The following is a 15,856-nucleotide window of genomic DNA, read 5'->3' as shown; positions in this document are numbered from 1 at the left end:
TGTGGGCACTGGTTTGTGACAAGAGAAACAAATGTTATCCCTAAATCACCAGAACAGGGCTATTGATTTAGGAACCATGCGCTGCAGATAGAATGCAAAGTCTCCATCAGCAAGATGGCCAGCTCAGGGTATTGATGTAATTATCATGATTCGTACAGTGCCTTGCAAAAGTATTCATCCCCCTTGGCATTTTTCCTATTTTGTTGCATAACAACCTGTAATTTAAATAGATTTTTATTTGGATTTTATGTAATGGACATACACAAAATAGTCCAAATTGGTGAAGTGAAATTTTAAAAATAACTTGTTTCAAAATATTCTAAAAAATTAATAACGGAAAAGTGCCGCGTGCATATGTATTCACCCCCTTTGCTATGAAGATCCTAAATAAGATCTGGTGCAAGCAATTACCTTCAGAAGTCACATAATTAGTTAAATAAAGTCCACCTGTGTGCAATCTAAGTGTCAAATGATCTGTCACATGATCTCAGTATATATACACCTGTTCTGAAAGGCCCCAGAATATGCAACACCACTAAGCAAGGGGCACCACCAAGCAAGCAGCACCATGAAGACCAGGGAGCTCTCCAAACAGGTCAGGGACAAAGTTGTGGAGAAGTACAGATCAGGGTTGGGTTATAAAAAAATATCCAAAACGTTGAACATCCCACGGAGCACTATTAAATCCATTATAAAAAAATTGAAAGAATATGGCATCACAACAAACCTGCCAAGAGAGGGCCACCCACCAAAACTCACGGACTAGGCAAGGAGGGCATTAATCAGAGAGGCAACAAAGAGACCAAAGATAACCCTGAAGGAGGTACAAAGCTCCACAGCGGAGATTGGAGTATCTGTCCATAGGACCACTTTAAGCCGTACACTCCACAGAGCTGAGCTTTACGGAAGAGTGGCCAGAAAAAAGCCATTACTTAAAGAAAAAAATAAGCAAACACGTTTGGTGTTCGCCAAAAGGCATGTGGGAGACTCCCCAAACATATGGAAGAAGGTACTCTGGTCAGATGAGACTAAAATATAGCTTTTTGGCCAAAAGGAAAACGCTATGTGTGGCGCAAACCCAACACCTCTCATCACCCCGAGAACACCATCCCCACAGTGAAGCATGGTTTTTCATCGGCAGGGACTGGGAAACTGGTCAGAATTGAAGGAATGATGGATGGCGCTAAATACAGGGAAATCCTTGAGGGAAACCTGTTTCAGTCTTCCAGAGATTTGAGACTGGGACGGAGGTTCACCTTCCAGCAGGACAATGACGCTAAGCATACTGCTAAAGCAACACTCGAGTGGTTTATATTGTTTCACAATATAACATATTTTGCATCTTCAAAGTGGTAGGCATGTTGTGTAAATCAAATGATACAAACCCCCCAAAAAATCAATTTTAATTCCAGGTTGTAAGGCAACAAAATAGGAAAAATGCCATGGGAGGTGAATAGTTTCGAAAGCCACTGTATCAAGATTTTTTTGGAGAGAGATACAGTATATGTACTGCATATGCCTTTTACTGTGAACACAATTACATTGTCAACCACCCCTGCTGATATAAACACACAATGTTATTGAGTAATGTATACAATGCCCAAGCATCAAAACAGAATGTATTGACCTTGGGTATAACATTGTTAGAACTGAATAGCAGAGCTAAATGGATTATTAAAATACCATTATCTTCATAAAAATGCAATTATTGCTTCATGGTTGCATATGTACAGTGTATGTGTCTGTGGTTTCGAATGGAGGTCATTGCATTGTTTATAATTGTTTTTATGTCTTTAAGGGCCACCGTTGTATCCGCATACATCGTTTTTTCCTTGCCTCTTTTTAAGTCAAGTTTTAACTATTGACAAGGAACGGAACAATGCCATTTGCTCCAAGCATAGGATGCCATTTTCTTTGTCTGCACTTATTGATTATTATAACAACAATAACTGTACTGCATTACTAGTGTGAAGATTGTTAGGGAAAGCTGCCTTTTACTAATGGCTTCTCTCTTATTTTCCTCCAGGTGCAACAATCGAACCCAGTGCATAGTGATCACAGGTTCTGATGTCTTCCCAGACCCCTGTCCAGGAACCTACAAATATCTGGAGGTCCAGTATGAGTGTGTTCCCTACAGTAAGTATGAACTTTCCATCATGCATTTAACAGTTCTCTGCCCTCTTCTCTGCCTCTCTTTCTATTATTTCTCTCACTTTCTCTCTTTCCCTTCCTCGATCCATCCCTGTATCCCTCTATATACTCTGATAATGTACACTACCGGTCAAAAGCTTTAGAACACCTACTCATTCAAGGGTTTTTCTTTATTTTCTTTATTTTTACTATTTTCTACATTGTAGAATAATAGTGAAGACATCAAAACGATGAAATAACACATATAGTAACCAAAAAAGTGTTTAAAAAATCAAAATATATTTTATATTTGAGATTCGTCAAATAGCCACCCTTTGCCTTGATGACAGCTTTGCACACTCTTGGCATTCTCTCAACCAGCTTCACCTGGAATGCTTTTCAAACTGTCTTGAAGGAGTTATGACATATGCTGAGCCCTTGTTGGCTGCTTTTCCTTCACTCTGTGGTCCGACTCATCCCAAACCATCTCAATTTGGTTGAGGTCGGGGGATTGTGGAGGTCATCTGAGCAGCACTCCATCACTCTCCTTCTTGGTAAAATAGCCCTTAGACAGCCTGGAGGTATGTTGGGTCATTGTCCTGTTGAAAAAAAATTATAGTCCCACTAAGCCCAAACCAGATGGGATGGCGTATCACTGCAGAATGTTGTGGTAGCCATGATGGTTAAGTCTGCCTTGAATTCTAAATAAATCACAGACAGTGTCACCAGCAAAGCACCCCCACACCATAACACCACCTCCTCCATGTTTTACGGTGGGAAATACACATGCTGAGATCATCCATTCACCCACACCACATCTAACAACGACACGGCGGTTGGAACCAAAAATCTCCAATTTGCACTCCAGACCAAAGGACACATTTCCACCGGTCTAATGTCCATTGCTTGTGTTTCTAGGCCCAAGCAAGTCTCTTCTTATTATTGGTGTCCTTTAGTAGTGGTTTCTTTGCAGCATTTCGACCATGAAGGCCTGATGCACACAGTCTCCTCTGAACAGTTGATGTTGAGATGTGTCTGTTACTTGAACTCTGTGAAGCATTTATTTGGGCTGAAATTTCTGAGGCTGGTAACTTTAATGAACTTATCCTCTGCAGCAGAGGTAACTCTGGGTCTTCCATTCCTGTGGTGGTCCTCATGAGAGCCAGTTTCATCATAGCGCTTGATGGTTTTTGCGACTGCACTTGAAAAAACTTTCAAAGTTCTTGAAATGTTCCGTATTGACCTGCATGTCTTAAAGTAATGATGGACTGTCGTTTCTCTTTGCTTATTTGAGCTGTTCTTGCCATAATATGGACTTGGTCTTTTACCAAATAGGGCTATCTTCTGTGTACACCCCTCTACCTTGTCACAACACAAGTCATTGGCTCAAACGCATTAAGAAGGAAATAAATTCCACAAATTAACTTTTAAGAAGGCACACCTGTTAACGGAAATGCATTCCAGTTGACTACCTCATGAAGCTGGTTGAGAGAATACCAAGAGTGTGCAATGCTGTCATCAAGGCAAAGGGTGGCTATTTGAAGAATCTCAAATATAAAATATATTTTGATTTGTTTAACACTATTTTGGTCACTACATGATTCCATATGTGTTATTTCATAGTTTTGATGTCTTCACTATTATTCCACAATGTAGAAAGAAAATAAAGAAAAACCCTTGAATGAATAGGTTTTCTAAAACTTTTGACCGGTAGTGTATCTCTCTGTACACTCTAACGTAAGATAAATTCAAATTATTTGCAAAAGTATTGGTTCCTAGGGAGGATCTATATAAATTTTTTCATCTCTACACCATTTGTCAATGGACCGTGTTGAGGTACGTTTTAAATATATGACGATGTTAGTGGAGGGCTATATTAAAATAATACAATAAAAGGTGTGGTCTATTCATCCCTCAGATACAACAATCTTAATATGTCTCCGAAATGACACCCTATTCCCTTTCTTGTACACTACTTTTGACCAGGGCTCCATAGCGCTCTGGTCAAAAGTAGTGCACTACAGTATATAGGGAATAGGGTGCACTTTGGGATGCAGGCCTAGGATTGATATCAGCAAAATAATCACCACTGCTCATTGCAATGGTTCTATGCAGTTTCTGAACAACAGGTGTTGAGATCTGTAAACAGATGTTTCGTATGAAGGAAAACAGAATGCCTCCAATTATATCATTCAACAATGTTACATGCTAAATTATATGATTAACATTTGTCTCTTGTCACTTGGATGCTAAAATATTCACTGTGACTTAGCTCCAAAATAATCTATAGTCTATAGATACCTCTTGTCTGAACCTTGGCCTAATAATGTTGTTGATATGCAAGTACAATTAATTGCCAGGAATTCAAAAGAAAGGGAAAATCCACTACAACATGATATTTTGGTATGTTGATACAGTCATGATGATGTGGCCGTTGACACTTTGCTTCTTGAAAGTCCAATATCTTGAAAACTTGACTGCTGACATGCAAAACATTTTGGGACTCTATCAACAGTGGACTAATGAAAAAAATACTTAAAAGATAGTTTTTGAGTGGATTTTCCCTTGAACTAAAACGTAAATGATTTGATCATGATCCACCTCTACTAGCTGCTTACAAATATATTCTAGCTGTTAATGTGTTTGTGAGCTCAACATACTAACATGCACATCGTGTAGATTTTACCACTTAATCAAATTATTCCAGACTATCTGAGAGCATCTGGAATAATTATAGTCTATAGTCTATACGACCAAAAGCCAGTGTTCCTGCTCTAACTATTCTCCATAGAATGTTCATCTGAATAGCTGAGTGAACAACATTAGAATATAAACCACATTACAAGGTAAAGGTTGACCTCTCCAAGGTTTTAAGACCCAAAATTATTAATGAACTATGTAATAATGAGTAATAGGATTAAACTACGAAAGCACAGCATAATTCATTATTTTTAGCTGAAAATCCCTCTCCCGGTATTGTTTTTCGGGATCTTGCTCTCCTTGTCTCAAAGTTATAGGGAACTATCGATCCATCTCTTGCTGTTTTGCTTGAGACCTTAATCATAGGATTAGCCCCAAGGTCCACCTAGACACCCTGGCATTCATCACATACTGTACACCCTCAATATTTTTCAAGGGGTTCCTGCCCCTTCTTGTGCCAAGGAAGCAGACAAACTTCCCTCGGAACATGTCAAAGGAACTACGAGGTCATTGAATCCCAGCTATAGGTAGATTTTTGTAAAAGATCCCAAGCAGACCCTCTCTACACTCTTTGGTTGATCCATAGAGTCCATGCATGTAGCGCCATGTTTTTGCTTCTTAATTTCCGTAAAGGTCCATGTCCGCCCAAAATAGGACCGAGGATACAGAATGTGTCGTATAGCAACTGCCCTGGTAAGTTCTTAGTGTCGTCAGTCGTCGTCCCCCCAGTTCAGCCCTTTTACCACCCACCCACCCCAGCTAGACCACCCTGTGTTGTTGTAGACTGTGTTCCATGGGGCAGTGCTGTGTTTGGTTTTGTTTCCCCCCACCAACCCCTTGTCTTTCCTCACACAAGCACCCTACCAGTGACAAGGTGACTACCCCTAAGACCCTCTATCAGATCTGTCTCGAGCAAAGAATTGCCTTCACTGGGCAATATTTTGTAAGCTTCTGCATAAGTGTAGAGATATTACCACTTTTACCAGAGGGAGTAAATCATATGGTGAACATGAAGATATTATGATTAAAAACCTTGCCCTGGTTCAAACTCTTAATAAATATGGCCCTTAGAGAGGTCCTAGGAAATATATTTTTCAAGTCAACATATTAAATCCCTATTAAGCCAATCAACAAGTGAGATGAGTGAAGACCTATCAGTAGACATATCCATCACCATTCTAGACTAAAACAAGGCTTCTAGAGCCTCTGCAACATAACTGACAATCTTATATCAGAATATATCCAACACATTTTACCTTTACCACTGGCTTGATGTAATATGCTGTGTAATTTATTCATTTCTCTTGTCCAAGCATTCAAATCAAACTGGGCCATCTTCGATACGTCTTGGATCTTTCAAAGTTGCCCATACCAACAAAAACCTATATTTCCACCATCTGTATGGTTAAAATATCTGGTTATATCTAACCTCTATTTCCACAGTCTACCGCTTGTTCTTATTTAGTTCATGTCAAGAGCTATCCTCATTAGGCCCCATTATCTCTTTGTTTAGGCCATGGATGTGGGTTGGGCCTTCACCTGGCATCTAGTAGCCCTCTGAATTGCCTGCGTTAATTGCCGGGGCGATATAAAAGTGACATACAAGTCTTCATTAACACCACGGCTGTTGCTACGGCACCTTATAAAAATGCAGAGGCATGCAAACATATGTTAACAGGATTCCAAAGCAGTCAGACCTAATTTAGTTTTATGTCATCGTCTGCTATCATAGCTATTGTCCAAAACTGTACAATATAGAAACAGACAGATAATTATTTTTTTCAGGCAAAGAAAATAGGCAAAATGCTTCAGCTTATGTTCCATCACATTTAAATTTGAGAACTTTACTCTTTACATTTGCTGACATTAGTAGCATAGTTTGCTTTGCTCATTTATATTATTTAGAGTTTGCATTATTCCACAATTTAATTTATTTCCCCCTGGATGAGACTGGAGCCACTGATTGAGTCTATTTAGTGGTCAGCAGGCTTCTGAGGCCATGGAGTGCAGCCAATACATCAGTCTAGCCACACCAGAAAGTACATTACATGCAAATCAAAGGAGCCTCTGACTAAAGCAAATAGAGAGGTTTTGTTCTTAGTCAAGGTTAAAGTAGAGTAATGATTAAATAAAGATAGAACATTCATGTTTTATATAGGTGCATACCTTAAAATAGTCTCCTATGTTTGGTGATAATGATAGCAGGGTTTTGGTGCTATCTTGTTTTTGTAATGCTGCTCTTTAAAATGTTATTCACTTCTCTTCTTCCCTTGTGCAATCTGCAGGAGACTTCCTTGGCTCCCTGACTGTCATTATGTTCCTCTACTGACCAGTTTCTGATGACCTTTTTACTTTTACACTAATGTCTGCTCAGGTCTTCCATCTTGTCTCTTCTCCTTTTTCAGATTTCCGTCTTCTTCTCTTTTTATCTAGCTGGCTGTGTCTGAACATTTCTGCTGTCTGTTAATTTGTTTACATCTCTGCCGTTTAATCTTGTAGGTAGCCAGAACTCTGCTCATTCTTAACCCTGCCTTCCTCGCACTTGAATCACTTGCATTTTTGCAGAGTGGAGGGCATACTCATGCCTCTCACTCTTTCTCTCTTTTCACTCTCCTTTCTACATACTTGAGAGATATATTGTAGAACAGTAAAATATGATGTATTGTAATGTAAAAGCATCTTTGTATTCTATCTGATTAAATTGACAGCCTCATGAAATCTTTGCTATTGATATTGATTGGTTTTGCTACTCAATGTCCCATTGTGAAAAACTAACAGCTCATTGAATCTGTATTATATTCTTGCTTTAGAGTACTAATAGGCAGTCTTTATATGAAAACAGATCACTGTATGTAACACTTAACACTATTTACACATTTTGGTTTGCATTCTTGTGTTTCATTCAATAAGATTTTCAGATCGATGAACTAACAATTCACATCTCAAGTTTTCCAGGATACAGTGCAACTCTGAGGATGTTATTTGTACAGTACAATGCCTAAGTGAGTCAATCCACTGTCAATCCAAAAATCAAATGGCACTATTATCTTTAACCTCAATCTACACAAATAATTAAGTGCAATGTTTACTTTGCAACTTAATGCATGGTAAATGTCAAAACACTGCTACACTACTTTTAGTAGTTATTTTAACTGATCTACTTCCTCAATGGAGACAGGGGAAATAAACCACAAATGTCAGCAGATGCTTCAGGGTTTGTTTTTGTTTGCACCTGTGCTGCCTAAAGTCATACTCAGCAGGTGCCGGAAGCCTTGGTGCAAAAATATTAAATCACCAACTTACAGTGTATCATAGATTCTATATCAATCTGTAACTATTGAAATAGGCCTTGAAACATCTATAAAGGTTGGATCACTGCAATATCATACAATAAACTGTGAACTGCAGGCTCTATTTTTGAACCAAACTGTTTAACTGTTAATTACCATTATAGGACTTATTTTAGACCTCTGGTTTCATTACACAAATTCTATAACTAGTACTGTATTGTTTATTGCTAGCACAAACAAAGGGTTGTGTTTGGTATTTGTGTTGTTTACCTGGGTCGTGTCCATTACAGCATGCAACTGAAAATGTTTTAAAACGTTTTGAAACGGAAAACGAAAATGAATGTTTCTCATTAATGTTACTAATGTCCAGGTAGCCCCACACTGTTTCAGTAAAAAGAAAATCCAGTTTGTGCCTACTGAACACGACCCTGGTGATCAGATTGTTTTTAAAAGCACAATGTACAGATTCCTCTTTTATGGGACTCAGCTCCCTTTCAATAGGGTTATACTGTAAATTGATATAATTTGAGTTTTTTTTTGTGGAAATATTTGATAGACATATGATATGAATAATTTACTCTGTTAGCACCAGAGTTACTTGGTGTATAGTTTGTTGGTCAATCGCTGTTCATCAAAAATCACAGCAATGTCATTAACATTATTTTATCATCTGATGTTCAAAAATATTATTTTAATCTTCACATTAAGGTTACAACCAGATATATCAAAAGTCAAAATACTGTATTTGTTCTCAAAAGTGACAACAGTAGTCGCACTAGCAGCTCACAGACAGTTGACCTGAGTATAAAATGAACGTTGTTGTGGCCAAGTGTGGTTGACCAACTTTCTATAAACCAAGCTTAACACTTAGCCAAAGCTCCAGACATTGTCCATTTGGACCTCTCTTGGTGTCCTAACCTTAATCTTTCCCTCGAAATAGGGGGTCATCTGCACTGTCTGATGGTGTTTACTGTATCTCCTGTTTCTCTTTCCTTTCTCAAAATAGGTCTACCTATCTTTGTCCATGTGTCATTACATGTTACTGCTTATGTAACCATAGAGATGACAGTTAATTCATATTAATCTCTTTTTTCCTTGCACCCCTTTCATTCTCTCTTCCAATGCTTAAAATAGAAGTGGAGCAAAAAGGTAAATAACTGACACAATCCAAACCCTAGCTCCTTGTTTTGTGGCATATGGTTGTAAACCTTCCTATCCCCACTACGGTGTGCCAACCCCATAGCAGGCAATAGCAACAAAAACGGTCCCCATATAACAGTAACGGTCAGTAAACTGCAACGATGGGAGTGAGACTGATTAAAGAAAAAAGATGATAAAACACTAGCAGCAGTACAGCTGTAAGTGCAGAGTGTAGTAGCTGGAGTCCATAGGGGTTTCTTCCCCCATCCCCCTGGGTGCTTTTGCTACTCAGCACAATCTCATATTGCCTGGCTTCCAAACCCCTCACCATAGCATGCCATGGTAACAGTGTTTTCTGGCCCTTTGAAATCTATTGCTTCTACTGTCTTTTTCTCTCTTAGCGCCCTCTTCCCCCTTATCCCTTCCCCCTTATCCCTTATCCCGTATCCTGCCACTTGCTGCTCTTCTCTCCTTTGATTCTTTTGCCCATACTCAGAGCAACAACAAAACACCTCAAGAACACGCTCCCTTGTAACTTTAATGGTTAGGACATTTGGTTAGGACATTTGTCACAACAACAAACCTCTCAGGTATATGGTAAAAAGAGTGGTGTAAGTGGCAAATGTCTCAGAATACACATTTTCAGACCTGCTGAATCCTGCTCTCGATTGAAACCTCCCGTCTGTTGCCAAATGACTTTAGTTGGCTGCTTTTTTGTTTACAGGATTTTTGTTTGGTTTTTGTTCTGTTCTATTCTCCCCCTCATTTGTTTTCTATTCCCCTACAGTAGATGTCTAAGAGGCAAGGCTTCTTTTGTTTCAGAAAGTTACGTTATTACTTCATATACTATACATTTGCTTAACAACTTTCCTATTCCTTTTTTTCTTTCTATGCACAAAACCAAACTCCCTATACTGCTTGTGAACATTGGTTATAGCTGTAGTTGTCTTTTGGCCACTTTAATGTGTGTTTGACCCACTCTCTTTTTGGACAACCCGTAAAACAAAATGGAGAAAATAGAGATATCTTGACATTGTCTTTTGCTATTTTGATGTGTTTCACTTGGATGTGTTGACTTAAATCTGTTTCTTATTTTACTCTTCCCCCATCACTAGTTTTTGTTTGTCCTGGGACTCTGAAAGCTGTCGGAGATCCTTCCTTTCTCTTTGAAGCGGAGCAGCAAGCCGGGTCATGGTGCAAAGACCCTCTACAAGCCGGTGACAAAATCTACTTCATGCCTTGGACTCCTTACCGGACAGACACACTCATTGAGTACTCTTCCCTCGACGACTTCCAAAACGCCCGGCAAACCATCACGTACAAGCTCCCCCACCGGGTGGATGGCACTGGATTTGTGGTCTACGACGGGGCCGTGTTTTTCAACAAGGAGAGGACCCGCAACATTGTAAAGTTTGACATACGGACCCGAATCAAAAGCGGCGAGGCCATCATCAATAACGCCAACTATCACGACACGTCACCCTACAAGTGGGGCGGAAAAACTGACATCGACCTGGCCGTGGATGAGAACGGCCTGTGGGTGATCTACGCCACAGAGCAGAACAATGGCATGATGGTTATCAGCCAGTTGAACCCTTACACACTGCGCTTCGAGGCCACCTGGGAGACGACGTACGACAAGCGATCTGCCTCCAATGCCTTCATGATCTGTGGAGTACTCTACGTAGTGAGGTCCACATATGAAGATAACGAGAGTGAAATTAGCAAAAGCTTGATAGATTATGTTTACAATACCAAACAGAACCGTGGAGAGTATGTGGATATCCACTTTCCCAACCAGTATCAGTATATCGCAGCTGTGGATTACAATCCCAGAGATAACCAGCTATACGTGTGGAATAATTTTTACATCCTGAGATATAATCTGGAGTTCGGACCACCCGATCCCGCTCACGGTAAGCAACATCTCATTTCTTCTGCACACAATACTGGTAAATTGCATTTTGTGACATTGTGAATTTAGCTGCCTTTAAGTGTGTTGATATTCCTTGGGTATTCCACTGCCTGTGTGTCAAGTGTCACGGATGGCAGATTTGTTTATTTAGAATCTAATATGTGTTAGGTATATTACGGAAGCTTTGGAGTGCATGAAGCTTCTCAGGGTGAAGATGTCTAGCTCAGCAGTAAACAACATCACAGACCCAGTTACCATCTCATAAGGGATCAGTATCGGGGGATTTCATCAGGTTTACAGCGCGGGCGTTCCCCCACGTCCCCAGTGCAAAGGAAGGCCCATGGGGGTAGCTGCTGCCACCAGCTCTTCTCCCAGAGAGAGAGGAAATGTACCCCCACCACTGGAATCATACCTTCCTGGACAGGTACAAAGTGTTATTCCCACTGGTACAGAAACCCTTAATCCCCATTGGGCATTAAACAAACCGTTCAGGCAGCAAGTAGTTTAAGAGCGTTGGGCCAGTAACCGAAAGGTCGCTGGTTCGAATCCCTGAGCTGACTAGGTGAAAAATATGTTGCTGTGCCCTTTGAGCAAGGCACTTAAACCTAAATTGGTTCTGTAAGTCGCTCTGGATAAGAGCGTCTGCTAAATGACAAAAAAAAAGTTCACACTCAGGCTAGTATGAGGCACGGTGTGTCTTCTGGAAGAAGAGGAGGCGGAGAACACAGGGGGATGGGATCAATCACTTGGGTCATGTCAGATGAAAATGTTTTAAATGTATCTGTCAAAAACTGACATGAGGCCGCTTAGGCCCCAGATAGTCTTTACATTTAGAATATAATAACTGTAATTACCCTAATCCCCTCCTCACCCCGAGTCCTAAATCCATGTAATACTCCATACAGTCGGCGATGAGCATGGAGGTCAAGCAACTTTCCTCCAGATTACCACAGCTCAATATTTATTAATGTATTTGCTAGCCCACTTTTGTATTGATAGGGCTGAGGAGGCTAAATTGGGTTCAGCCAGTGGAACATGCCCACTATAGTAAGAGCCAGACAGGCTTTAGTGTAGCAAAATAACTTGTCCTAAGTTTAGATACAGACCCTTAGGGGGAAATTAGTATGCAGTGGGTGCACTGGATTGAAGTGGAGTAATCAAGGGGAGGAAGATGAACGTTCAGACATTTCCCTTTATTGCTGTCAATGAGCAACTTGTTTGAAGTTTTTCTTTAGCCAAAAACGAGGTATTTGGGGATTTTTATTAAACATTTGCAGCATTACAAAGCAAAATGTCAGTTTCTTTTCTGATTTCCCATTTGGCAAATGGTTTGTCATGAACAAATACTCAAATACAAATAGGTGACAATCAGCTGAAAGGCAGCTAGTATATTACATTCATGTTTATATACAGCTGTGGTAATGGTAGTAGCAAAAACACCTATCACCTCGTTAAATCTAAGAAATATTAAAATATTTTTGTTACAGTTCCAAGTTATACGGCTATAAAAAGCCAGACATTTAACTGAAACACATATGGTTTCAATACCATTGTTGCAGGTTCCTGGAATAGAGTTGCAATGCTCAGTTGATTAACTCATCTGTTGAATGCACATTGATTGCCAATATATAATTTAAAGCACTTTAAAGGTGCTGTACAAAATAAGACTGGGTTTCAGTCAAACGTGTGTCTAAGAAACATCCTTAACTCTTCCCACATAGTGCCTATTTAGGGACTCATCCGGGATGTGGGAGACACAAGATATACCTACAGTATACCCTTAGGCCTACACACTAACTACACTGAACAAAAATATAAATGCAACATGTAAAGTGTTGGTCCCATGTTTCATGAGCTGAAATAGAAGATCCTAGAAATGTTCAATACGCACAAAAATCTTATTTCTCTCAAATGATGTGCACAAAGTATTTCTGTCTGTAATAAAGCCCTTTTGTGGGGAAAAACTCATTTTGATTGGCTGGGCCTGGCTCCACAGTGGGTGGGCCTATGCCTTCCCAGGCCCATCCATGGCTGCGCCCCTGCCCAGCCATGTGAAATCCATAGATTAGGGCCTAATGAATTTTTTTCAATGGACTGATTTCCTTATATTAACTGTAACTCAGTAAAAAAGTATTGTTACTGTGTTATCACAGGTAATTAGTAGGGCTGTCAGAGTCAATCAGTTAATAAAAAATAAATTGCGCACACAATTTTTTCATGCATAATCTATACAGCTAAAATCTACATTGCCATGTAAATATAATTGAAATTGAGGTTAGAGAAAGTTGTGCTTTCTCAATTTACCTAATTTTGCTAACCGTTACTTTAGACAAAGTCAAAAAGTCAATATTCTTATAATGTTGTTTGTATGAAAATTCTTAAATTACAGCTCACCTTGAGCAAATTTGGAATTTGTGAGTAATTGCAAGCAAATGCTGCGATTAACTTGATTATTATTTTTTAAATCGTTTGACAGCCCTACTAAATAGACTATTCTTACAACATCAAATAAAATGTACCTGTGGAAAAAGTCATTACTCACTATTGGTGTCTAAATTAAAGTTACAACATAACTATATCACAGATTTTGTTAACACATAGAACTCAATCACATGAAGTTGTGTAAGGATTTTTTTTTTAGACCTTGGCAGATCAGGGCCTTGTCTATGTCACGATCGTTTATAGACGGGACGGACCAAGGCGCAGCGTGATATGCGTACATGTTTATTTATATTGAATAAACACCACGACAAAACAACAAATGAAATGTCTCCTGAGTGGCGCAGTGGTCTAAAGCACTGCATCGCAGTGCTAACTGTGCCACTAGAGATCCTGGTTCGAATCCAGGCTCTGTCGCAGCCGGCCGCGACCGGGAGACTCATGGGCGGCGCACAATTGGCCCAGCGTCGTCCAGGGTAGGGGAGGGAATGGCCGGCAGGGATGTAGCTCAGTTGATAGAGCATGGCGTTTGCAACGCCAGGGTTGTGGGTTCGATTCCCACGGGGGGCCAGTATAAAAAAAATATATATGTATTCACTAACTGTAAGTCGCTCTGGATAAGAGCGTCTGCTAAATGACAAAAATGTAATGGGCGTGACCACCACTTACTCTCCACCTCCCTGTTGCGCCCCTGGTCTGGTCTGGACCTCGGCGCGCTGCTTCCCCTCTCCTTCCTCCCATGAAGTACCAAGCCCTGTCTGGACCCTGGTGTGGGAGACCCCGAACCTGGAGAGGGGCTGACGTCTGGGTCTGGACTGGAACCGCTGACTGGAGCTGGACCCGACGACGGTGGATCAAACTGCTCTGGCTCCGGAGTGGAGCCGCTGACCGGAGCTGGATCAGGCACCGGTGGAGCGGACTGCTCTGGCTCCGGAGTGGAGCCACTGACCGGAGCTGGACTGGACCCCGGTGGAGCGGATTGCTCTGGCTCCGGAGTGGAGCAGCTGACCGGAGCTGAACTGGGCACCGGTGGAGCGGACTACTCTGGCTCCGGAGTGGAGCAGCTGACCGGTGCCGGACCAGGCACCGGTGGGAGAGGCACGGGCCGTGCCGGACTGGACACACGCACCACTGGCTTGGTGCGAGGAGCAGGAACAGGCCGGACCGGGCTGGCGACGCGCACCGCTTGGTGCGGGGGACAGGAACAGTCCGGGCTGGCGACGCGCACCACTGGCTTGGTGCGAGGAGCAGGAACAGGCCGGACCAGGCTGGCGACGCGCACCACTGGCTTGGTGTGAGAAGCAGGAACAGGCCGGGCCGGGCTGGCGACGCGCACCACTGGCTTGGTGCGAGGAGCAGGAACAGGCCGGGCCGGGCTGGCGACGCGCACCACTGGCTTGGTGCGAGGAGCAGGTACAGGCCGGACCAGACTGCGAAGGCGGACTGGAGGTCTGGAGCGGAGAGCTGGCACAACCCATCCTGGCTGGCTGCCCACTTTCGCACTACACATGCGGGGCGCTGGCACAGGACGCACTGGGCTGTGCACGCTCACTGGTGATACAGCTCGTAGAACCGGCGCAGGATATGCGGGACCGAGGAGGCGTACTGGAGACCAGGAGCGTTGAGCCGGCACACCCCGTCCTGGCTGAATGCCCATCTTCGCACGACACGTGCGTGGTGCTAGCACAGGACGTACAGGACTGTGCCGGAACACTGACGACACAGTACGTAGCTCCGCATAACACGGAGCCTGCCCAGTCACACGCTTCCTCGCGTGAGTACAGGGAGTTGGCTCTGCTCTAACACTAGGCTCCGCCAACTACCCTTTTAGCCCCCCCAAAACATTTTCTTGGGGCTGTCTCTCGGCCTTCTTCCTCGGCCGGCACCTTCTGCGTTGCCGCTGCTCCTCTCTATACCGCGCCTCTACTGTCTCCTCCCAAGGACGGCGATCCATCCCGGCCTGAATCTCCTCCCAAGTCCAGGATCCCTTACCGTCTAGGATCTCCTCCCAGGTCCAGGCTGTCTGCTCCTGGACACGCTGCTTTGTCCTCGTTTGGTGGGATCTTCTGTCACGATCGTTTATAGACGGGACGGACCAAGGCGCAGCGTGATATGCGTACATGTTTATTTATATTGAATAAACACCACGACAAAACAACAAATAAGACATTACCCTGCAAGTCTCATTGGGCAATCAATTATAAGGCCTGTTTATGCATCCAAAGCAGAGATATATTGTCTA

General features: G+C 42.1%; 1 protein-coding gene across 17 annotated transcripts in view; it reads left to right on the top strand.

Moving 5' to 3' along the window:
• The window catches only part of adgrl2a (adhesion G protein-coupled receptor L2a), a 191,108-nt gene that overhangs the window by 109,569 nt on the left and 65,683 nt on the right, over window positions 1-15,856 (top strand). For 12 of the 17 annotated variants that reach the window (XR_006657096.1, XM_045205298.1, XM_045205296.1 and 9 more), the window contains exons 4-6: window positions 2,027-2,136; window positions 9,255-9,269; window positions 10,376-11,176. Coding sequence is in view for 16 of the 17 variants with exons in the window: in XM_045205298.1 (XP_045061233.1) it covers window positions 2,027-2,136; window positions 9,255-9,269; window positions 10,376-11,176 (926 nt within the window). In the remaining variant the exon portion in view is untranslated. The remainder of the gene's footprint in view (window positions 1-2,026; window positions 2,137-9,254; window positions 9,270-10,375; window positions 11,177-15,856) is intronic. The other 5 variants (XM_045205297.1, XM_045205307.1, XM_045205309.1 and 2 more) reach the window with 1 other exon arrangement.

The sequence above is a fragment of the Coregonus clupeaformis genome, chromosome 20 (genome assembly GCF_020615455.1).
Source record: "Coregonus clupeaformis isolate EN_2021a chromosome 20, ASM2061545v1, whole genome shotgun sequence".
Classification (NCBI taxonomy): Eukaryota; Metazoa; Chordata; class Actinopteri; order Salmoniformes; family Salmonidae; genus Coregonus; species Coregonus clupeaformis.
The sequence above is the reverse complement of the archived record's forward strand: the minus strand, read 5'-3'. Positions and strand labels throughout refer to the sequence as shown.